The sequence below is a fragment of the Mixia osmundae genome (genome assembly GCF_000708205.1).
Source record: "Mixia osmundae IAM 14324 unplaced genomic scaffold scaffold_2, whole genome shotgun sequence".
Classification (NCBI taxonomy): domain Eukaryota; kingdom Fungi; phylum Basidiomycota; class Mixiomycetes; order Mixiales; family Mixiaceae; genus Mixia; species Mixia osmundae.
Window position 1 is genome coordinate 85012 of NW_014575562.1, and position 18733 is coordinate 103744.

General features: G+C 54.5%; 13 protein-coding genes across 13 annotated transcripts; 5 read left to right on the forward strand and 8 right to left on the reverse strand.

Moving 5' to 3' along the window:
- Nucleotides 1-148: 148 nt before the first annotated feature.
- On the forward strand, nucleotides 149-2896 carry L969DRAFT_92397 (uncharacterized protein; the record flags this gene model as incomplete). The annotated part of the gene is made up of 17 exons (XM_014714313.1): nucleotides 149-221; nucleotides 443-483; nucleotides 618-787; nucleotides 847-1012; nucleotides 1055-1173; nucleotides 1234-1373; nucleotides 1464-1529; nucleotides 1748-1858; nucleotides 1912-1955; nucleotides 2010-2046; nucleotides 2095-2128; nucleotides 2174-2253; nucleotides 2303-2357; nucleotides 2413-2615; nucleotides 2664-2696; nucleotides 2746-2810; nucleotides 2867-2896. 17 exons carry the CDS (start codon nucleotides 149-151, stop codon nucleotides 2894-2896), a joined length of 1467 nt encoding a protein of 488 aa, XP_014569799.1.
- On the reverse strand, nucleotides 2883-4323 carry L969DRAFT_58022 (uncharacterized protein; the record flags this gene model as incomplete). Its single annotated transcript, XM_014714314.1, has 7 exons — nucleotides 2883-3081; nucleotides 3129-3184; nucleotides 3236-3310; nucleotides 3361-3507; nucleotides 3687-3843; nucleotides 3900-4087; nucleotides 4135-4323. The coding sequence occupies 7 exons, from the start codon at nucleotides 4321-4323 to the stop codon at nucleotides 2931-2933; spliced, it is 963 nt and encodes a 320-aa protein (XP_014569800.1). The 3' UTR covers nucleotides 2883-2930.
- Nucleotides 4324-4421: 98 nt separating this feature from the next.
- L969DRAFT_289902 (uncharacterized protein) lies at nucleotides 4422-5419 on the reverse strand. The gene is made up of 5 exons (XM_014714315.1): nucleotides 5406-5419; nucleotides 4997-5356; nucleotides 4870-4947; nucleotides 4750-4814; nucleotides 4422-4694 (listed from the first exon to the last, which is right to left on the reverse strand). The coding sequence occupies exons 2-5, from the start codon at nucleotides 5189-5191 to the stop codon at nucleotides 4520-4522; spliced, it is 513 nt and encodes a 170-aa protein (XP_014569801.1). The 5' UTR covers nucleotides 5192-5356; nucleotides 5406-5419; the 3' UTR covers nucleotides 4422-4519.
- Nucleotides 5420-5955: 536 nt separating this feature from the next.
- On the reverse strand, nucleotides 5956-6654 carry L969DRAFT_45140 (uncharacterized protein; the record flags this gene model as incomplete). Its single annotated transcript, XM_014714316.1, has 5 exons — nucleotides 5956-6136; nucleotides 6185-6243; nucleotides 6294-6377; nucleotide 6404; nucleotides 6428-6654. The coding sequence occupies 5 exons, from the start codon at nucleotides 6652-6654 to the stop codon at nucleotides 5956-5958; spliced, it is 552 nt and encodes a 183-aa protein (XP_014569802.1).
- Nucleotides 6655-6815: 161 nt separating this feature from the next.
- On the reverse strand, nucleotides 6816-7616 carry L969DRAFT_92401 (uncharacterized protein; the record flags this gene model as incomplete). The annotated part of the gene is made up of 5 exons (XM_014714317.1): nucleotides 6816-6863; nucleotides 6958-7126; nucleotides 7178-7236; nucleotides 7286-7360; nucleotides 7413-7616. 5 exons carry the CDS (start codon nucleotides 7614-7616, stop codon nucleotides 6816-6818), a joined length of 555 nt encoding a protein of 184 aa, XP_014569803.1.
- Nucleotides 7617-7953: 337 nt separating this feature from the next.
- Nucleotides 7954-10470, reverse strand: L969DRAFT_92402 (uncharacterized protein; the record flags this gene model as incomplete). The annotated part of the gene is made up of 12 exons (XM_014714318.1): nucleotides 7954-8137; nucleotides 8187-8245; nucleotides 8295-8369; nucleotides 8424-8629; nucleotides 9076-9158; nucleotides 9214-9272; nucleotides 9323-9397; nucleotides 9449-9720; nucleotides 9836-9943; nucleotides 9994-10072; nucleotides 10124-10200; nucleotides 10248-10470. The coding sequence occupies 12 exons, from the start codon at nucleotides 10468-10470 to the stop codon at nucleotides 7954-7956; spliced, it is 1500 nt and encodes a 499-aa protein (XP_014569804.1).
- Nucleotides 10471-10861: 391 nt separating this feature from the next.
- L969DRAFT_92403 (uncharacterized protein) lies at nucleotides 10862-12880 on the forward strand (the record flags this gene model as incomplete). The annotated part of the gene is made up of 5 exons (XM_014714319.1): nucleotides 10862-10958; nucleotides 11017-11107; nucleotides 11165-11291; nucleotides 11346-11492; nucleotides 11549-12880. The coding sequence occupies 5 exons, from the start codon at nucleotides 10862-10864 to the stop codon at nucleotides 12878-12880; spliced, it is 1794 nt and encodes a 597-aa protein (XP_014569805.1).
- A 12-nt stretch (nucleotides 12881-12892) lies between these two features.
- On the reverse strand, nucleotides 12893-13108 carry L969DRAFT_45249 (uncharacterized protein; the record flags this gene model as incomplete). The annotated part of the gene is made up of 1 exon (XM_014714320.1): nucleotides 12893-13108. One exon carries the CDS (start codon nucleotides 13106-13108, stop codon nucleotides 12893-12895), a length of 216 nt encoding a protein of 71 aa, XP_014569806.1.
- Nucleotides 13109-13209: 101 nt separating this feature from the next.
- Nucleotides 13210-13596, forward strand: L969DRAFT_15197 (uncharacterized protein; the record flags this gene model as incomplete). Its single annotated transcript, XM_014714193.1, has 3 exons — nucleotides 13210-13272; nucleotides 13337-13381; nucleotides 13435-13596. The coding sequence occupies 3 exons, from the start codon at nucleotides 13210-13212 to the stop codon at nucleotides 13594-13596; spliced, it is 270 nt and encodes an 89-aa protein (XP_014569679.1).
- A 184-nt stretch (nucleotides 13597-13780) lies between these two features.
- L969DRAFT_92406 (uncharacterized protein) lies at nucleotides 13781-14957 on the forward strand (the record flags this gene model as incomplete). The annotated part of the gene is made up of 6 exons (XM_014714321.1): nucleotides 13781-13838; nucleotides 13896-13972; nucleotides 14031-14259; nucleotides 14312-14405; nucleotides 14469-14595; nucleotides 14649-14957. 6 exons carry the CDS (start codon nucleotides 13781-13783, stop codon nucleotides 14955-14957), a joined length of 894 nt encoding a protein of 297 aa, XP_014569807.1.
- L969DRAFT_84926 (uncharacterized protein) lies at nucleotides 14563-17062 on the reverse strand. The gene is made up of 9 exons (XM_014714322.1): nucleotides 16459-17062; nucleotides 16325-16397; nucleotides 16193-16273; nucleotides 15909-16140; nucleotides 15847-15854; nucleotides 15650-15795; nucleotides 15511-15595; nucleotides 14649-15456; nucleotides 14563-14595 (listed from the first exon to the last, which is right to left on the reverse strand). The coding sequence occupies exons 1-8, from the start codon at nucleotides 16660-16662 to the stop codon at nucleotides 15050-15052; spliced, it is 1236 nt and encodes a 411-aa protein (XP_014569808.1). The 5' UTR covers nucleotides 16663-17062; the 3' UTR covers nucleotides 14563-14595; nucleotides 14649-15049.
- On the forward strand, nucleotides 16726-17112 carry L969DRAFT_92408 (uncharacterized protein; the record flags this gene model as incomplete). Its single annotated transcript, XM_014714323.1, has 2 exons — nucleotides 16726-16916; nucleotides 16992-17112. 2 exons carry the CDS (start codon nucleotides 16726-16728, stop codon nucleotides 17110-17112), a joined length of 312 nt encoding a protein of 103 aa, XP_014569809.1.
- A 261-nt stretch (nucleotides 17113-17373) lies between these two features.
- L969DRAFT_92409 (uncharacterized protein) lies at nucleotides 17374-18672 on the reverse strand (the record flags this gene model as incomplete). The annotated part of the gene is made up of 8 exons (XM_014714324.1): nucleotides 17374-17397; nucleotides 17444-17480; nucleotides 17532-17668; nucleotides 17761-17894; nucleotides 17942-18002; nucleotides 18054-18144; nucleotides 18337-18433; nucleotides 18492-18672. 8 exons carry the CDS (start codon nucleotides 18670-18672, stop codon nucleotides 17374-17376), a joined length of 762 nt encoding a protein of 253 aa, XP_014569810.1.
- Nucleotides 18673-18733: the final 61 nt, after the last annotated feature.

The window sequence follows — 18733 nt, forward strand, 5'->3', positions numbered from 1 at the left end:
AACCGTCTGCCATTTCTCGAATGCAGTGGACTGGTCCGACTGTTCAGACTGATCCAGTCTAGCATGCTACTTTAATGGTGCATGCCATCAGGACTCTTGGCGATTGCTCGTTGATCAAGAAGGAATGGATGCATATGTATACGAAGTCATGACAGCAACATCGTCTACCCGTTGCGCAAGCCCATCGTCCTCGCGTTGTCATATCGTTGCCCAGTCAGCAGGTAGTTCCGGTTTTCGGTGAACGCGAGAAGTGGAATCGGAGAATCGGCGAATTGGCTCGCTTGAGCACAGAAGGGCAAGAGAGTAGGAGCATCGAGCGATTGAGCAGGTTTGTTCGTCGCCGCAAGCACAGGCAAGGCTATTTGAAAATTCAAAAACTCCACCCGTTCGGCACAGCGGGCCGTTTGGGACAAAATTTCTCCCGTGGTGCACACCCGTCGAGTGAGTTTGCAAGTACGAGCTACTTCGACATCAGCCAAGATGGTGCGTTCCCCGCCTCATCAGAGTCTGTTGCAGAGCTGATCGTGCGCCCTCACTGTGCTCGCTTGGCCGTCGTCGCTTCTCTGCTGCCTGTTGCACCTCATTGCCGTTTTGCGGTGTCTGCGATGTGCTTGCAGTCCATGGTAGCGCCGGACCCGAATAAGAACTTCCAACATATCTTGCGATTGCTCAACACCAATGTCAGCGGTAACAAGAAGATCATGTTCGCCTTGACGGAGATCAAGGGTGTCGGTCGCCGATACTCCAACGTCGTCCTCAAGAAAGCCGATATTGACCTCAACAAGAGGCAAGCCGGAGCAAGTCTCAGTAGTGGGCATGTGCTGAGAGGAGTGCTCTGCATTGTAGGGCTGGAGAGCTCAACTCTGATGAGCTCGAACGAGTAGTCACGATCTTGCAATCGCCTCAAAACTACAAGATCCCGATGTGGATGCTCAACAGACAGAAGGACATTGTTGATGGCAAGTACTCGCACATTGTCTCCAACGCACTCGACTCGAAGTACCGTGAGGATGTGCGTTGCCATGTCTCGTAGCTCGGCCACGTAGCTGACCAGTCACTTGCAGCTCGAGCGACTGAAGAAGATCCGCAACCACCGTGGCCTGCGTCACTTCTGGGGTCTCCGTGTGCGTGGTCAGCATACAAAGACAACCGGTCGTCGTGGAAAGACAGTCGGTAAGTCATCGCAACCTGTGCTACTGGCTGCAAGCACTGACTCGGGGTTTGGCTGGGCAGGTGTCTCGAAGAAGAAGGGTTAGATGACTCGCTCTGTTCGTTGTACGCATCATCGATGCACATTTGCTCGCATTCCCCGCCTCCCTTCGCTGTCACGCCGGTCCGCGCGCGTACCAAAGCAACGCCCATCGAACTCCTCCGTTGCTCTCTACCCTTTACGTCTCGACTTTCTCTCTGTCCTGTCCCAATCATGCGAGCATACCTTGCGCTATCAGCACTTGCCTGGGCAGTCCCATTTGCCTCGGCAGCAGCCATCAGTCCGATCGTGTCTAACGGACGAGGCTGGGATGTCCTGCGTAAGTCTGACTCCTCTCGATCGACCGATGCCAACGCCTCAGAGCAGTCAGCATCCATGGAGATTGTTCGCAGAGAAGCAATCTCGGTCATTTCAGCTTCTTGGGACAGCAGATTCGGCTCTACACAAAGGACGGCAAGACTTTGCAAAAGGACGAGGTGCGAACTTCTTGCCGTCGGGTTGCGCAGCCTCATTCGGTGCTTGCGATGCGATAGTCAGCCAGTCAGCCATGGATCGAAATCGTAGCCTCTAAAATTATCGATCCGGAGAAAGGCGAGCGTGGCACGGTCATGCTGATTTTGCTCGAGGCAGTCATCGTAGGCCCAAGTTGTCAGTGGCATCGACACCCCTCAAACAATCTTGCTGATACCTTTCTACGACAGCGTTTATGCCTGATTGGCCGTTCGATGGCACGTGCTGTCAGGCCGTCAGTCTGAGCTCACAGCGATGCGCTCGATGATGACGCCCAGTGGTCTCGCAGAAAACCTCGTACCGTCTTCGCATCAACCTTGAGACAGGTACGTGTGCTGACATTCGTAGCCCATCAGGCCTCATCCGGATGGCAGGCTCCGTCAGAAATACCAACACGCTCACATATCGGTACTTGATCAATGACAAGTGCGGCTTCTGCTAACTTTCGAACAGCTCCTGCAAGTCAGAGAGCGGGATGACCCCCGATCAGCGCTTCCCAGCATGTCCAAAGAGCTACGTGCCCGAGCCTCCTTGTCAGTACATCAGTGCTCGACGCAGTCTCGCTGACCGGCCGGCAATCAGTTGTCGCGTTTTGCGATTGGGCAGCACGTTCGATGCAATACCTCACTTGGCCTGTGTACGGCGATACATCTTAGCTGGCGTCGAACGATGTTGTGCATCGTTTGGTGCAGGGGAAATGCAAAGCGCGAAAGCTACTCGTCGCAGGCTCTGTTTACGTTTCGTGTCGTCTATAAGAAGGCTTCGTTTGCTTCGGCTCACTTAGCCCTACGAGGACACAGAGCCAAACAACAGTCACCATGTTCTTCAAGTCCACCATCGCTTCTGCCCTCGCCTGTCTTATCATCGTCGCGTCCGCGTCGCCCGTCACGCCCAAGTGAGCTCGACTGTGCGTGCTCTGTATCATGCTGAGCGGCATCAACAGCCTTGACGCGCGTCAAACTGTCAGTGATCAGGCGTATGTCTCACTATCATCATGTTCGGCCAGTGTTCATGCGAAGTAACAGAGGATCTGCGCTCAAAGGCGCCAAATTGGTCTGCGGTAGCTGTCCAAAGCATTGGACATGTTGCGGTACTTTTCCTTCTGATGTATTGGGAGAACAAGCTGATCTTATAATTTCTTGGCAGGCAATTCATGCTGCATCATCGACTAAGTAGCTCCTGTGCATGTATTGCATACAATTTGACAGCCTTAGCATGTGACTCCTTTGGCTGCAGCCGTGCCACAGCGAGGCAGGGTGTAGGAGCCCATCTTGAACGTGCCATCGGTGGCCTTCTTGCCACCAACGGTCGAAGAAGGCGAGAGGAACCATGACTGGGAGCCTCCGCTGGAAGGATCGAGACTGCCTTGCTCTTCAGCGTTGCATCCTTAGCTAAAGCTCGCACGCACATGAAGGTCCAAACAAAGCTAGCGTCTGCTGTCGAGAACTGAGCAAAGACCGCGTACTGATCCGCTCCGGGTGAGTGTGATGCTGACATGAAGCTCGACGGACTCACCCAGCCATTGAGGGTCGAGACGGGCGTTTTGACAGTGACAAAGTTGCATTGGTTCCAGCCGCTCACTGTGAAGCGCTGTTGTCATCGGTCAGTCATCCTGCTAGCAAAAGCGGAGATGAAGCAACCTTGTTGAACTGCGAGACAGTGTTGTCCCAGTTGCAGTTGAAGGAGCATGAAGCAGAGCCGCCTGGTCCGCTGATGTCGATCGAGCAACTTTCTGTCCAAACCTGAACGTCTCGTTCCACAGGTTGACCGAGTGCTGTGGTGCTTTCCTGAACGGTGGGGATAGCGCTCACGAAGCCGAGTGCGGCAATGAAGGCAACTCTGAGCAGCATTGTCGTTGATGAGGACAGTCAACGCTGAGAAGCAAAGAAGTCAACAGGCTGCACCGCACGAATCTCCGCCGAAACGCAGATGCGATGCAATTGATGTCCGCTTGCTAGCAACTGACACCTTTCGGATTACGGCTGGTGTCATAGTAACATCGCGGAATGGAATCGTTGTCAAGTTGCAGGAGGGCGGCTGTATCGTCATTTAGATAGGTGTCGCGGAGGTGCGAGGCCGCCGACAGAAGCCAAGCGGTCCAGTCACCCGTGAAAGGATCGATGCTGATCCAGTGTGAGTGCATGTGAGCGAGGTTGACGCGAGTCTACAAGACACGTACACGCCACTAATGTAGATGCTGGTGCTCTCAAAGACGCTAGAGACCTCGATAGCCGCTGCGGACTGCGTCTGCACGTCAGCGCAGTACGTGATCGCTCGTCGTGGGCGAACAAAGTCTTCTTCCGGCAAGAAGATGTACTTGGCGCTATCGATTTGACAATTTGTTGAGGGGTTCTGAGCTGTTATACTCTGATCTGACGAGTGAATGGCACGTAGCTCGTAAACCGGAGGCTGACCTTTTCTGCGGAGTACCAGGTCACATCGAAGGTGCAGTCCCAAAAGTCACCGGCATAGACGTAAGCGCTAAAGGTCTCGCCTCCATGGCGCTTGACGACTGTCGTATCTTGATCTCTCAAAGGTGACAGACTGTGCACCAATGTTGCTGCGCAGGCGAGCACTGCGGGTATCGCCGAATTGGGTCTCATTGCGCTGAAGAGCAAGCTGCGAGCCGCAGGAAGAGATGGACAGGGATACAGGAGCGGCAGTGATGAAGCCGATACGCAATACGCCGCATGACTACGGCTGCACTGACGACCGCGATCCGTTCGGGCAACACAGAACCGGAATCACACCTTTTTGCCATGGCTTGAGGGAAATGCATCTGATTCATAGTTCGTATTCTTAGCAATCGATGCCGGGAGGGTCGCGCTTGGTGTCGTAGAAGCAGCGCGGCAGTCTAGCCGTCCCGGAGCCATCGAGCTCTAAGAAGACCTCTGTATCATCATCGAGATAGGTTCCGTCGATTCGCGAAGCAGTCGAGAGGAGCCAAGCAGACAGTTTCCCCGAAGGACTGACGCTAGCATAAGACGTCGTAAGCCTGCAGCGAAAGTAAGAGGAATTGAAGTACTTGCGTGGCGACAAAGTAGACGTTTGTCCGCGGATTTGAGTTACTGGCGATTTCGATCGAGACATCACACTGGCGCGAAGGCTATCAGTCCTAAGCAATGCAAATTATTCTAGCGCCGTCATACTGTGGCTTGGCTGGGAAGACAGAAAGCCGTTGCGGCTACGGCGTGACAATTTGGGGCAAAATTCTTGATGACCGCTTGCTGGCGCTCAATCATCAGAGTGGTCCAGACTCTTTGGCAGGGATCTTACTTTTGGGACTGGATGCCAGGTCACATCGAAGGAGCATGTCCAGGGTGGATTGGTGAAGTCAATGTATGCAGCTTGAGTATGGTCTCCATTATCGCGCCGAGCGACTTCTGGCTTGTGCACTGGGCTGATGGCGGCACTGCCGACGAGCGATGTTGCAAGTGCGCCGAGCACGTGTCTTGTAAGGCCGTGTCTCATGCTGCAGCTTCACTTGATGCTTTCACGGGAGGTGGGAAACGACGGAGAGCGACCTCTGTGACATGGGCGCATCTACACACTGTCTGAACGTTCTCCGTGAAAACGCTGCGACATCATTCCGCGGAATCGTCAAAGGAGCCGATAGCAGTCGATGCTCGAGTAACGCTGCGCGTGTTGTGTGAGCTTCCACAGAATGCCATCTACTGCGACGCACCTCATCGATTGATAAAGTCGAAATCGTAAAAGACGATGAAAGGGCGAAGCCTGTGTTCAGGCTCAGTGATGATGAGATAGACTGGCCATCCGACATTGCCATTGCGTTGCTTTAGACCGCTACTGTCTATTTTGGCGTCGACAACGGCGCCACGAGCAAGTAAGACGAAGCTCGCAAGAAGCGCAATCAGTACATCAGCTAGCCGTCTTGAACATGCTGTATAATAGCTCGATAATCAATGCTTGCAAGCCGGACTCCAGAGCAAATTGGCACAAATGTGAGGGACGAGATTGCATCGTGCGACATGCAGCGACGTTGCTGTCGCGATGACCGAGCGCCGGCGCGGGACCGTGCAGAGCCTCCTGCGACTCGCGGAACCCGCTTGTCGTTTGAAAACGGCAGGATGGGCAGCTTGAGAGCCATCGCATGTAACATGCCATGCAGCTGTTGCGCGGAGATGATGAGAGTCTTACACACTGGCCCATGAGCTCTTCACAGCTGTCTTATTGCGATGACGAGCCCGTATATGCATTGTCAACCTGCCAGAGCCCTAGCAATTGATGCCTGGCTGATTGAGCTTGGTGTCATACAAGCAGCGCGGAACCTCGACGTCGCTGTCCGGTGTCTTGAACCTGAGTATCGCATTGGTGCTGTCACCAAGGCCGATTTTCCCAAGATGCGAAGCAGACGAAAGGAGCCAAGCTTGCCATGTACCCGTCTCGACATCGGCACTGTAAGGACTGCTCAATCGTGGCTAGGAACATGCTGCTCAGACCTACGTCACTGAAATGTCGATCTTAGTTGTCTTGTCATCATTGAGGACCTCGATGAAGACGCTCTGACAGCCTTGGTGAGCGGAGATTGCAGGGAAAGAGCAGCTCCACGGACGACGACGCTGAGATCTCCCCAGAATTGGCTCGTGATCACGTTGCCGAGCTGACAACCTTGCGCAAAGTTACGAGGCTCGTAGCGCTACTTTACCGAGTCAATACGAGGACTCTTTCAGGATGGGGAGATAACACGCCTTGCTGAAAGGCACGCCAAAGGTGACGTCAACATCGAAGATGCACTCGAATGTCTTTGCGCCCTCGTCCACGTGAAGGTCAACCGTGAACGTGTAAGGCTTGTTGACGAGTCGCTTGACGATGGCGTTTTCGTCAGCTCTGAGGCCACCGATGACCGCAGCGTGGACGACGGTCACAAAGCCAAGCGCAAGTATGGTGGCACCCCGCATTGCTGTGGTCTTCATCGTGCTGTACAGTATCGAACGAGACACCAGTTGCTGAGAGCCATGGCACGGAAGCTTATAACGGTCGGATTGACAACGCATTGAGTCTCAAATCGGCCATCGCGAACGTTTTCGCGATTCTGGTCGCTTCGAGTCGTGCGGAGCGGTCGTCGATACTCGTATTAGGATGGAACTTTGCGATAGCCGTATTCCATGTAGCAATACGATCCCTGATAAACTTGTGCAGTGTCGCAGAAGACGGCCTGCAACCTGTTCTGCTCGCAAAAGGCTCATCGATGCATTGTACATAGACTAGCATTTGACGCCTGGTTTGTTGAGCTTGGTCTGGTAAAAGCAGCGAGGGACTAGACGACCGCTGTTGACACCATCGATCGCGAGTGAGGCGTCAGTCGTGTCACCAAGATAAGTATTACCGATATGCGAGGCGGTAGAGAGGAGCCAGGCTTGCCAGTTGCCTGTCTTGATATCGGCACTGCTCAAGCCGGTCAGTCACAGTCGACTGTAGTATGATGAGAAGATCTACGCTATGGAAACGTCGAGGGTCGTCAACTTGTCGCTGCTGAGGACTTCGATTAAGACACTCTGAATGGCCGCGTTAGCTCTCGAAGCTTATGATGAGATAGTCCCCGACAACACGACCCAGAAGCTCATTCGTCGAGATCCTGCCGAGCTGACAACCTTGCACAAAGTTTTGTGGCTTGTAGCGCTGCTTGACAACTCATTATCCCAGCTTGCCAATGGACGAAAGATCTACGCACTTGGCTGAGAGGCAAGCTGAGATCTACCGCAACATCAAAGACACACTCGAAAAAGTTCTCGTCGCCGGCGATGATGTCAACAATGAAAATTGACGGCTGGCCAGCTCGCTTGGCGACGACGTTTCCATCGGCGGGATCGCCGCCGATGACTGCAGCATGGACGATAGCCACAAAGGCGAGAGCAAGCATGGCGAATGAGCGCATCGCTATAGTGTGAGAAACGGTATGCCAACCGATGGACACGAGCGAGGAGAGGAGAGGATTCTTTGGTGGGTCACGACGACGGATACGAATTGTCGCGAATGCGTGTATGTTTCATGCTTACTTCGGGAGAGGGCGCGTGATCAGCGTACTTTTGCCTGCTCTTTGTAGCTCGTCGTCATACTCGGAGTCTGTCGTCGCAAATTCGTGTCAATCGACGAAGCGAGGAATGGAGATGCATGCTTGAAGCGTGCAGCAGCTGAAAGTGGCGAATATACGCGACGTCCAGATGACTAGGCTGTGTCGCTGCAGATAGCCTCATCGATGCATATCATGAACGTCAACAGCTGACACCTGGCTGATTGAGCTTAGTGTCGTAAAAGCAGCGCGGAAGCTGGGCGCCGCTATCAGCATCATCATTAAGCAGGAGGTCTGCGCCTGTCTTGTCGTCAAGGTAGGTGCTGCCGACATGTGAAGCGGTAGAAAGAAGCCAAGCTCGCCAGGTCCCCGTCTGCATATCGGCGCTACTCGCAATGATCAGCTGGGACGCAGTCAATCGGAGCGCAACCTTACGCTACGGAGATGTCGATGGTTGTAGTTTTGTCAGTACTGACAAGCTCAATGAGTACGCTCTGATAGCTTCCGTCAGTGGCTGACATTCGGATCGGGAGATCCACGGACAATGTCACCGAGGAGCTCGTTGACCGAGATCCTGCCGAGCTGGCAGTCTCCGTGAAAATTGCCGGGCGTGTAGCGCTGCTCGACAAGTTAGCCTTTGGTAGCTTGAGAGCGGGCGGACAGATCGGTCACCTGGCTCAGAGGTGCGCCAAAGTCTGTCTCGACGTCGAAGATACACTCAAATAAGGTGTTGCCTCCGATGAGCAAATCGACCGTGAAGACGGTTCGGGGGATCACTCGCTTAGCGACAATGTGCGAGTCATCATTGTTGCCGCCGCTCGTGGCGGCCTTGACGAGAGTAACGGAGGCAACGGCGAGTAGTGCGAGAAGGCGCATCGCTGTAATGTTTATAGTCCTGAGATGGTCTCGCACGAGAAGGGGTAAGAGGCGACGAGCGCGCAAAGCGCTTCGCACAGTCGCATTGGCGACGGAAGGAAATAGGGGCTCAAACACGGCAGTTGATGTCAGCAGTATCGCTGCATCTGACGTGTGCCAGATCCATACCGTCGTCGTGGAAGAGAACGCGATACGCGTCTCTTTGGCGCGCCGTGATGAAGATCATGGGTAAGCAACGAGATGCGAACTGAACGTGGGTCAACTGCGCAAGTCAGCCTATGGGATCAGAAGTGACGATCTTGCTGCGTCGTTGGAACAGGCTCATCGATCATCGATGCATTGGACGGATATCAACAGCTGACGCCTGGCTGGTTAAATTTGGTATCGAAAAAGCAGCGCGGAAGCTCGTAATCGCCGTCAGCCACGTGAACTCTGAGATCTGCGCTACTTTCGTCGCCCAGGTATGTGGCGCCGACGTGCGAAGCGGTGGACAAGAGCCAAGCTGTCCAGATGCTCGTCTGTTTATCGGCACTGGTCGACTTGATGAGCTACAGTGCAGATGGTGCACATCGACGGGAAGACTTACGTGATGGACAAATCAATCGTTGTGCTCTTGTCAGAACTAAGAACTTCGATAAAGATGCTCTGTGAGCGTTCGTCAGTCCTCGACTGGTACCGTTTGAAAAGTCACAGACAATGTTCCCCAAGAGTTCGTTCGTTGAGACTTTGCCGAGGTGACAACCTGGCGCAAAGTTTGTAGGCTGGTAGCGCTGCTTGGTGAATCAGTCTAGGGTCCTGTTGAGATGAGGCAGATCTCTTACCTGACCAAGAGCTGCATCGAAATCCATTGCGACATCAAAGATACAGTGGAATGGCTTTTCGTCATTAGTCAGGAATTCGACTGTGAAAGTACCGGGCTGGTAGAAACGTCGCATGGCGGCGGCGTTCGTATCGACTTTGATGCTGCCGATAACTGCAGCGCATACGGAAGCAGCAGAGGCAATGGCGAACACGGCGAAAGAGCGCATCTTAGCTTCGATCTTGCAAAGGCTTAGCAAAGCGAGCGCAACAAGAACGTCGTAGGACTGTGAGGCTATTTCCAGCAACGAAACGGTGCAACGATCGCGGTGACAATGCATTCGGTCTCAGATTGTGGTCACGGCAACTGATTCAACAGGTGGGGCCGCACTTGGTGCTGTAATAGCAACGGGCCAGCTGTCTGGTCTGGCCAAAATCGAGCGTTGCGAGCGAGGTGTCGTCGTATGAGATTTTGCCGGTATGGGTACCCTTGGCAAGCAGCCAGGCCGTCCAGCCACCTGATTAAAGCTTATCAGCTGTGCTATAAGTGCATCGTCATTGGCTTCACCTGTGGCAAGGTTAGCTGAAGCTGTGATGACCCAGACTGACTGCTTGTCGTCCGACTGAAGCTCGATATAGACGCCCATCTGGATATGAGTTCAGCAAGGCAGACGCGCAAAGCAAGCAAGTGAGCGCACGACACCAGTCTTGTTGGGGACGACGACGGTGATGGTACGGATGGCAATGCAGCCCTGTGTACCAGTAGCGACCATCTCTGTGTATCTCATCAGCTGATTCGGAGACTGTTCTCTCGCAACACACTGCTGGTAGCCGGATTGTTGGCAAAGAACTCCAAGTCAAATTGGCATTGGACGCTGACGGGCGTGTAGACGTTGAGTGAGCAGGCCCAGGTGTCTTGGTCAGAGTCACGCCGGGTGAGACTAGCAGATGTCAATGTCAAGGCTTGGACTTGCTCGGCGGGCAGGGCAAAGGCAACTGCAACAAGAGATGCGACGAGAGCGAGCATAGCATTCCTGCGCATCATCGTTGGAAGTATGCGTGGACGTAGAGAGTCATCAGCATCCAGGCGAGATGCCTTCAGGAGAGGAGGGAGCAGTGCAGAGACGGAATTTATTCGTCCAGAGACGATTTCGCCGTGCTTCTCCGCAGTTTTGCCGTCGCGTCCATGTCGACCGAGAAGCGTGAGAGATTTACCAAAGAAGGCAGGCGACGCCAAAGCTGGAGTCGACGTCAGCTCCGCCAGCGACTAGTCGAGTCTACCTTCCAATATCTCAGACCTGCTCGAGCGGACTTGCATAGCCAGTGACGAGATATACAAAGTAGGTGCAGCCCGCGAGAAAGCGCGGGACTTGCCAGTCCAGCAAGAGTCTCCGCTAAGCATTACCGCCCTGACAGGAACATTGGCAGCACCGAACATGGTCGAAGCAGATGCAGCGTCACACCGGCCCTCGACGGTTGCCTCGCGCAAGTCGACGATGAGCCGAAACTCTCAGCTCGTCAAGAAGGCGACAGGCAAGTTGATGCGCTCGAGCCCCGGATTAGACACGAGCTGACGCCAGGGAGATGACAGGTCCCATGGAACTGCGACCTTCGGATATTCTCATCGACAGATTCGTCGGATGGAAGACCATCACCAAGAATCTGATTGCCTACTTTGAAGGGTGAGCGACAAAGGCGCTTTGCCCTCAGCGCGGACTGACCTATGGCCGGATTGCTAGCATTGCGGACATTGAGAAGAACACCGCCAACGAGCTCACCAAGCTCGGTGGAGTCATCCAAGTACCCTTCCGTCAAGGCAACCAGTTCCTCGGTGAAGGCGGCATGCAAGATATCTTTTATGGCATTGTTAGTACCACGGTTTCTGCTCGGCTAGCGTGCTGACGGCATCGGTACGGACAGCGGGAAAAGTCGCGCTCGATTGCTGACCATCACGCCAACCTGTCCAAGACTGTGGATGGCTCGATCGTGCAGCACCTCCAGCGCCTGCGAGCCGAAATCAAGGCGCACATCAAGAACATCCAGATGGACACAGGCCGACTTGCAAACGTATGCTCTGTTCCGTGTAGATCTCCACAGCCTCGCTGAAGTTGTCTGATCTGCAGCAAGTTGCAAAGGAACGCGAGCTGTCGACAAAGCAGATCACCGACCTGGCCCGCTCAATCACGTTGCTCAAGAACACGCCCATGGGAATTGGCGCCAAGGAGGATCCCTGGTACACGAACAATTTGGTCGCGCGTCAGCTCCAGAAGCAAGTCCACGAGGAGAACGCTCTGCAAAAGTCAATCATCATCATGCAGAACAACTCTGCCCACTTCGAGGAAGGCGTCGTCAAAGCCATCCAGACGGCATGGGAGACCTTTGACAACTGGTCGAGCCGATGCCAGTCCCAAGTCCAAGAGACCTGGGCAGTCATGGGTCAGCTCATGAAGACCATCCAGCCCAACACCGAATGGATCGCCTTTGCCGCTCGTTCGGACCACCTGCTCGATCCAGACACACCTCTGCGCAACCCCGATCACATCCTATACCCTGGCAAGGACGATCCTTCGGTCATCCCGGTTCACATGGGCATGCTCGAACGCAAGAAGCGCTTCACAAAGTCTTACAAGGATGCTTACTACATCCTCACGCCTGCTGGCTACCTCCACGAATACCGTACCTCGGATCTTGACTCCAACCCGAATCCGGATACGTCCTTCTTCTTGCCCGAGTGCACACTCGGAGCACCCACGAGCGCCAACGCACGCTCGCACAAGTTCCACATCGAAGGCGGCAAGGGCATGTCGGGCAACAAGCGTTCTGGCTTCCAGAGCATGAGCACTGGCCGAGAGCACTCCTACACCTTCCGAGCTCGCTCTCACGAGGAGATGATGGAATGGTGGTCCGATCTCCGTCAACTCAGCAAGGTCTACCTCACTTCCTCTGAGCCTATGGATCGATCCGGACCCGTTCCGGCTGCCGTTCGCGCTGCTGGCTACCTCTCGGAAGACGAAGAAGAAGGTGGCAGCTCGCTCGAAGAGGACGAAGAAGAGGAGGAAGAAGAGGATGAGGAGGAATCGGACGAGGAGGAAGAGGCGGAAGGCCTCGAGGCAGAGACCGCTCCCGCTGGCGAGAGCGTCAAAGCAACCGAAGCTGCCGAGGCGCAAGGCATCACGACCGATGCCGCGCCAGGCTACGAGACTCCGTTTGCCAATTCGGGTATCGCGATCGGTGAGAACGGATATGCGGTAGAGAAGAAGGAGGGAGAGGCAGCCAAGGCGGCCGAAGGAGCAGCAGAGCCCTCATCTACAGGTGAGGCGGCTTCCCTCGAGACTCCTTCGTATCCCGATGGCGCAAAAGCGAGCGAGTCCGGTCCCTCTGCAGACTCGCAAGGCGGCGACTCTGGTGCTCCTGCCGGGACAGGCTTGCTCGGCAGATTCAGAGAACTCCTCTAGATCCCATTGCGTCTAGCAGGACAAAAGCTGACGCGCTCGAGAGTTCTTCAGCCTGACCATGACACGCTCTTGCTGCGACGCAAAGGGACATTCATCACTCTTCTTGATCACTTTGAGTCTATTCGTCTTAATTGCACTCATGTAGTTGCCTTCTGTCGTCTCGCACGTGTCAAAGTTCTTTGGGGAAAAGACGCGAATAGAAGGCAATTGATCGACATGTGTCGTCATAGCCGGACGATCTTGTCGTGTGCTTCGTCTGTCTTGTCCAGAACAATTCTATCAAACTTATAGACCGTTCTACACATATAACCACATAGACAGCCTATAGAATGAGCGGAGAGGCACAGACGGGCTCTGGTCAAGCCGGCCAGGATATTGGCAAGGGTGTAAAGGTGTGGCAATCTTGGCTTCATTGCCATTGCCGCGGACGAGTCTGACATGCTGGGGGCGTTGTAGGGCTTGTTCAACACGATTCACGGGGCAGGCGAGACGATCAGAGGGGTATGTGGAGCGTGTTGAGCAACAGGCTGGGGAAGCTGACCTGGAGCCTGCAGACGATCAATTCCACGCTTGACGGACTCGGTGACGGGGTCGCTCAGCGAGAGTCCGGCAGCGCGGCCTCCAGAACAGAGGCACAGTCGGGAGATTCGACCGTGCAGAAGGGCCAGGCCGAGTTCAAGCAAGGTCTGAGCGACATGACGGGCGGAAGCAAGTAGAGTCGAACTTGTCAGACACTGGACAATTGACTTGCCTTTGGCTTACTGGTACATCCCTGCGCAAGCGAGCCGCATTGTTGTCATATCACACATGACAGCGCTTGGTTCTTCTGTTGAGGAGAGATGGATGCTTGAGGTGAGGGAAAGTTGCGTTCAGAAGTTTATTCGGTCTTGCTGCTTGCCTATGCCTGCACCGAGCAAGCGTCGGATCTACGCCAGTCGAGCTCGGGATGTCATACAAGGCAGGTGAGACGTCTGCCTGGCCTTACTGCTGCTCAAGGGCGGAGGGAACGACACAGGGCAAGGGGTCTTTGTGAGCTGCGCACGAGGAAAAGAGCGGATCGCTGGACCTGAAGCGCTCGAGATACTCGACGAAGTCTGCCCCCTCACCGTCTTGATCAGCCACTCCGTCTGATGGAGCGCTCTACATCTAGTCTGCTCGTCGGTTGGGCTACGATCCATCTCAAGATCCTCGGCTTGTGCAAGTCGACGACACACCGGATGAGCAAGATGACGACAGGGATGACGACGATGTAGAGGCGCAGATCAAGCGAGAGCTAGCCGAACTCCATCAGAACAAGTCAAGTGGACCCCCTCAGCCTTCTAGAAGCGGACAGCGACCGCCAAGATGGCTCAGGATCGTCTATACGGACACACAATGCAGTGCGCCTTGAGCATCATACACCCGGACTGAAGCTCAACATGCCGATGACAGTACTGTTTATCAAGATTCCGATCTTCATCGATGCTGTCCTCGTCGTCGAGAGCGCTCTGAAGCATCTTGCATCCACAGGCGAGATCAGATCGAGGCGCGTGATCTCAACTCGTGTGACACCACTTTGATGCTCAGCCGGGACGCTCGATGAGCACAGATGTGTCCAGAGACTGACACCGATCACTTTCACGTGCGTCTCAGCAGATCTTGATGCCATTGACCGAACCTGCCGGCTCGTCATCGGCAAAGCTTGGGACCCTTCACGCACACCTGGATTCATCACAGTCGGTCTGGAGCAGTAGGCAGATCATTATCAGTGGCTGATCTGAGCTCGCAGTGGCGCATTGAACAGAGAGTGCGGGATCACACCGCGCCCCTGAACAGGGACGTCATCACGCAGAGGGTGGGCGCAATTGCGCAAGACATCTTGGCCGTCCCCGAGCAAAATGGCCAAGCGGCCAGCTCCCGAGGCAAGGTCAACATTGGCTCGTCAAGCCATATCATCTCCATCGATGTCTACCGCAACGTCTTTGGCATCAGCGTAATTGACGGAACGCTCTGGGATGGTGCGGGCAAGCGGTTCAACGTGGAGCAGATCTCAGCAGCGACTGTAGCAGCACAGGCCGATGTGCAGATGCAACAGTAAAAGTGATCCGACGACCATGGTGTGAGTGCAGAATAAGGTTACAACATACATTGCGGAGCCGAGTGGATCAGGCTGCTGCCCTTCCGTGATGATCACGCCACTTTACGCTGACGTAGCGTTGGTGAGTGGAGAGGCGACTCGTCGCTGTCACTCGAGCTGCCCGATGAGCTGGACTCGTTCAGGTGACGAAGCGAAGAGGCTGAGCTGAGTCTGGCCATACTTGTCGCCCGTTGTACTTCCTCATCGGAAGCTTCTGCGCTGTTTGTATCGGCAGCCAGTCTCTCACTTGTCTGCCGCGTCATCTCTGCCTCTTTGAGCTTCTCGGATTCATAGATCTCTATCGCTAGCTGTCTCTGTTTTTGAAGCTCGACTTTGGCCGCTTTGCGCTTCTCTTCGGCCGCCAAGACTGCCAACAGAGGATCGTCTGTCTTGGCAGGTTGTCGGAAGGAGCCGCCGGCTTTGTCGCACCAGACGAAATATTGCCCGTAATTGACGTTGACTGCTCTGGCGCATGAGTCATGCTCTCATTAGACAGACGAAAGCAAGTGCGTACAGTGGATATGGTGCAGGGTATGATGCGCAGGACCGTTTATCCACCGTTCGAGCGGATGATCGACAATCATGTCCGAATCGTGAATCTGTTTGAGACTCATCAGCTTGAGCTGCCAAGGCATGGCAGTGAACGAGCGCACCAAGATTGACCAGAGATTGACAAAGACAAAGAGGCCCATATAGAGCCATTTGTGCAGCGGAACAATGTAGGCAAAGATGTGATAGGGTAGTGATTGAGCGTAGCCATCTAACGGGTGAAAAGCGTGCGATGCAAACGGCGTGGGAACTGTATTTTTGGTCAGTCAGGTGTCTTCATATGAAGCACAAGTCAGCGTACTAATCCATCTGTAGACAAGGCAATATGAGTGCTGTCCCGATGGATGAGCGGGGATGACTGACCTATGGTGAGGCTTGTGTATCCTTTTGTAGACGAGCGGATGGTGTTCTGCCCGGTGGACAAGATAGATACAGACGTCGGTGAACCAGAGAAAGAAAGCGCTGCTGAGGACCATGTAGGCGATGCTCCGCCACAGTCCGTGCCCGAAGGGCGAGTCGTGAATGGAGTCGTATAAAAGTGAGTAGCCTCTCACTTCGCCCAAGAACCAAGGCGTCGTCATCAGGTCTAGCCATGCTGTTGAGATAGAACGTCAGACAGCGCGTATGGAGTCCGGGTAGGAGCGTACGGAAAGCGTTGAGGGAAGAGAGAATCTCCAGCTTGACTTGGTTCTTGAGGAAGCGAGGATGCTTCATCATCCGTTTGTCGACTGCGTGGGCGGTCAGCTTGGCCCAGAGCAATGGAAAGCTGGTGTACGTACAGACATAGCGATAGGATAGACCGGCAACGATAAAGTAGAGCGTGAAGATGGATACGAGCACCATCGCATAGAGCTGTCGCAGCATGAAATGTCAGTTTCCTTGGCATTCAGACAAAGGCATGCGCCAGACTGACAGAGATGTACTGCCTCCTCCAATCATCTCTCGGCCATGCGCTCTCGTAGAAGCTGCTCCTCGACACTGCCTGGTCGTAGTAAGACGAGAGGGAGGCGGTAGGAGTCAGATTGGCATGTGCTGAGGAGGCCATGGAGCTAGGCAGGACATAAGCCCAGACCCTGTCGAGCAAGAGTTCGTCGCATTGACGGAGTATGATGTCCATCTCTGATGACTTGTATGCTCTTCCGGCGTCGGGGTTGGTGCGGATTCAATGTCAATGCTCGGAATGGGACAGTGGCAATCCCTCTCGAGTGTACTGGGCAAAGGTCCGTGCCTGATCGTCCGCGGGTCCTGCTACTTGCGTCCAAAGGTGGCTGCACTCTCTCGCTTGCTTATGTACGGTTGGGCAGACAGTCAGATGAGCTGCTCAAGGACGGTCTTTGATGACTGGAGAGCGATAAACAGTCGTGGCTTTGTGTGCGCTCGAGTGACAATCTCGAGGGGTATAAACGCTTGCTAGCAGTGTCTTTGCGCGCCTTCTGATCCGTGTAGCGCTCTTTGCTCTCGTCTGGAGCTGCCCGTCCTTCTCTTTGTGCTGGCCCACAACAATTACGACTTGCTCGGTAAGATCAGAAAATCGCACCACTTCCACTCGGCCGGCATTCACCCGTAACTACATTTGACGCGTAGATCTCGGCATTGCTCGGCTTCTCTATCGCTCTTCACGAAGCGCGTCTACCATTGAAGTCATAGCTTCTACTCGGAGTAATGATGCATTGATGAGGTTTCATCAGTCTGTCACTGTCTGGCGTATGCGTGGCAACTATCGCGAGCCAACGCCGGTCGCTATGATGTTATCAGCTATCGGCGGTGTCATCTTTGCAGATTGTCAAGTCGACGCTATCCAAGGGTCATGTGTCTCCTCTTGTCTGGCCTATAAATTGCGCCTTGCATCGCTCTGATTGCCATCAGGACTACTCGCCATCAACATGTTTGCAAAGTACCTTGCCATCGCTCTCGCTGTTGCTTTCGCTGTCCAGGCTGCCCCCACGCCGTGAGTCTCGCGGCTGCCAATCAGCGTTGCCAGCTCACCGGTGCATGTCCTCCAGTGAGGTCGTCGAGCGTGAGGCAAAGCCTTTCTGCGTCGAGATCCATGGCGAGTGCATCCCGTATGCCGTCGGCCACCCTTGATCGTATGTTCTCGCTGTCTCCTTGAGCACCCGCTGATGCTGAGCCAAGAGACCTAAGTCGATAGCTTGACGACTTGCTCCTGTAGCAACGTTTTCAGCCTCACCGCTTGTGCATTCGAGAGGGGACGCACCGAGCCCGGGTAATCCGGCAGATCGAGCTTGAATCGCTGAGCAATGTGAGGCGGCACGAAGCGACCTCCGAGCCAGTGAGTGCCTTTGAACGACTTTGAGCCAAGCTTGGGCGCAGTGAGCGAGATGAGCGAGTCTGTCATGCCAGGTAAGCGCGAGTCGGAGCTGTGTCTTGTGACTCGCCCGGAGTGAAGGTGCCCGAGACATTGCCCTTCTCGACATCCCAAGCAGACGGGATATCGACCTGCGCGAAATCTCAAGCCGTGTCTAACATGTCTGCTGCGAGAATACGCACAGAGAGGATAGGCTTGGTGGTCTCGTTGAGCGCATTGATGACGGCATCAAAGGGCGGCCTCGGCTCGCCGTGGAAGGAGAAGCCGAAGAGACTGTCAAGTACGACGTCTGTCGTCTCTAGTGCTTGCAGGAACGCGTTGGAGACGTCTTCTTATGCAGCTGATGCAAGGCTAGGCAGCTCAGGTATGCCGAGATTGCTCGTCTGCTGCTTCAATCTCTGCCAAAGAGAGGTTTCTCTGAGCACTCGGGAAACGTTTGATCCGGGGGAGATGCTGACTTTGTACAGATCTTTGTCGGTCTGCTTGGGGTAGAAGAGCGTAGGCTGGTAGCCGAAATGCCAGAGATGTCTGGCTGCAACGAGGCCATCGCCGCCTTGATTGCCTGTCCACATGGGCCGTACCTCAGACCGACTTGCGCAGACCCACAGGAGAATGCTGACCCGGTCCAGCACAGATGAGAACCTTTGGATGCGTACAAGGCTGATACGTCTTCTGTAGAGCGGTCGCACATGCCAATCCGGCAAGCTCCATGAGTTGATCGATTGAGAATGCACCGCCCGAGGGGTCCATGAGCCATTGGTCGATGTCCTGAGCTGTCTCCTGGCTGATCAGAGTCGTCATCGTTCTCGTACAGACGCGGAGAGATCTATTGAATCGCTTGGAGGTGGCAGCGAGCATCGGC

Bases quoted from the DNA above. Each gene is read 5' to 3' on its own strand.
- L969DRAFT_289902 (XM_014714315.1), bottom strand. From the start codon at position 5,191: ATGAGACACGGCCTTACAAGACACGTGCTCGGCGCACTTGCAACATCG. The intron at 4,948-4,996 runs GTAAGATCCCTG...ATTGAGCGCCAG, and splicing joins CCTGGCATCCAGTCCCAAAA to CAAGCGGTCATCAAGAATTT. The intron at 4,695-4,749 runs GCAAGTACTTCA...GTCTTATGCTAG, and splicing joins AACGTCTACTTTGTCGCCAC to CGTCAGTCCTTCGGGGAAAC.
- L969DRAFT_84926 (XM_014714322.1), bottom strand. From the start codon at position 16,662: ATGGACATCATACTCCGTCAATGCGACGAACTCTTGCTCGACAGGGTC. The intron at 16,274-16,324 runs GTACGTACACCA...CCGCCCACGCAG, and splicing joins TCTATCCTATCGCTATGTCT to TCGACAAACGGATGATGAAG. The intron at 15,457-15,510 runs GTACGCACTTGC...GCGCCAGAGCAG, and splicing joins TACCCTGCACCATATCCACT to TCAACGTCAATTACGGGCAA.